General features: G+C 40.6%; 1 protein-coding gene across 1 annotated transcript in view; it reads right to left on the reverse strand.

The window, feature by feature from the left end:
* The window catches only part of LOC104471303 (sushi, von Willebrand factor type A, EGF and pentraxin domain-containing protein 1-like), a gene marked incomplete at its 3' end in the record, with an annotated part of 33,444 nt that extends 32,362 nt beyond the window's left edge, over positions 1–1,082 (reverse strand). The window contains exon 1 of the mRNA XM_010086594.1: positions 1,076–1,082. Coding sequence (XP_010084896.1) covers positions 1,076–1,082 — 7 coding nt within the window. The remainder of the gene's footprint in view (positions 1–1,075) is intronic.
* Between the last annotated feature and the right edge of the window lie 225 nt (positions 1,083–1,307).

The raw sequence follows: 1,307 nt of genomic DNA on the forward strand, positions 1-1,307 counted from the left end.
GCCAGTTAAGCATCATAGGGGACCTGCTGTATGACAAAAATGCCCTCCATGTGCCCGTGAAAGTAAATTAGTCTCTTCTGTTCTATGTGGGGCATACAAAATGACATCTAAAAGAAGTGTTTCATTAAAAAAAAACCAAAACAACAAAAACCCAGCTTAACGTCTCTCTTTCTTGCAACTTTACCTTAGATGAAGAAGCAGTAGCTCTTTTCTCTTTCTGTTTTGAGACCCATGGGATAAAAATAATCACCCATTCTATGATGCAGAAATTTTTAACAACAAAGCCAGTAATTTGCTTAGAGCTTTGAATCAGTCTGGCTTTGACAAAAAGGGTTCATTCTGAAATTACACTCACAATTTTCTCTTTCCAGTGAAGCAGCAGATGGTAAATAATACTGTTAAAACTGTTGTTAGGGTCTCTACTGGGAAAGACAAGTTTCCAATGTCCTGATTCTTTTTGTATGCTTCAAATGCTTCCCACAGGCTTTCTTAAAAGTTGAACTACATCTTATTTTGGCCTTTTATGTAGAATTTTCTCCAGACCTGAGTCCTTGAACTGCTTATTGACCCCACATCTCCCCTAGATTTATTCAGCTACCGAACTCCACACAAGTACATTCAAAATTTCCACAAGATAACACTTGGTTATAGAGCTATCTCCAAATGTGTGAGCTCACACAGCCAATCCTGTGATACTAAGAGATGGTTTAAGAATGAAGCATAAGCACGCAGACCTCTGTGTCTTTCCATCACCTGGTCATCAGATTAGGTTAAAACCATCCATAACCAGCTGTGGAATAACAGAGCTTCAGCCATCTGATGTAGACTGGACCTGTCTGTACCTGGCCCAGCTAGACTGCAGACCCATCCCTCCCAGCTCCAGACAACACTACAGCATGGCGCAAGTCTGCACACAGCGATGCATTCAGAGGCAAGAAGGAACTTGAGGGGCAAGCACATCTGAAGAGAATACGTGGCCCTACACGTGACTGATCATACAGATCTCTCTGGGGTGTCTTCCGAGAATCAAGAGTGCCAAATTTTCATTGCATTCTAGTCATCAGTCTGTGCTCACCCGACATGCCCTTTATGTCCACAAAAACTGACTGCAAGGAGAGATAATTTTCTCCAGTGCTAACTCGTAGAAACGATTTAAATTTTTTTTCAAGGCTTGCTTCCCTTGACAAAAATATGTTGGTATACAAATGTTCAAAACAGTGTGTGAATGAACCCCAGCGTAAATAAGCATCAATCTAGGACTGTCAAGAATTACAAAAAAGGCAAGAATTTTAAAACAGGGAAACAAT

Source organism: Pterocles gutturalis, unplaced genomic scaffold (genome assembly GCF_000699245.1).
Source record: "Pterocles gutturalis isolate BGI_N339 unplaced genomic scaffold, ASM69924v1 scaffold9411, whole genome shotgun sequence".
Lineage (NCBI taxonomy): Eukaryota > Metazoa > Chordata > Aves > Pterocliformes > Pteroclidae > Pterocles > Pterocles gutturalis.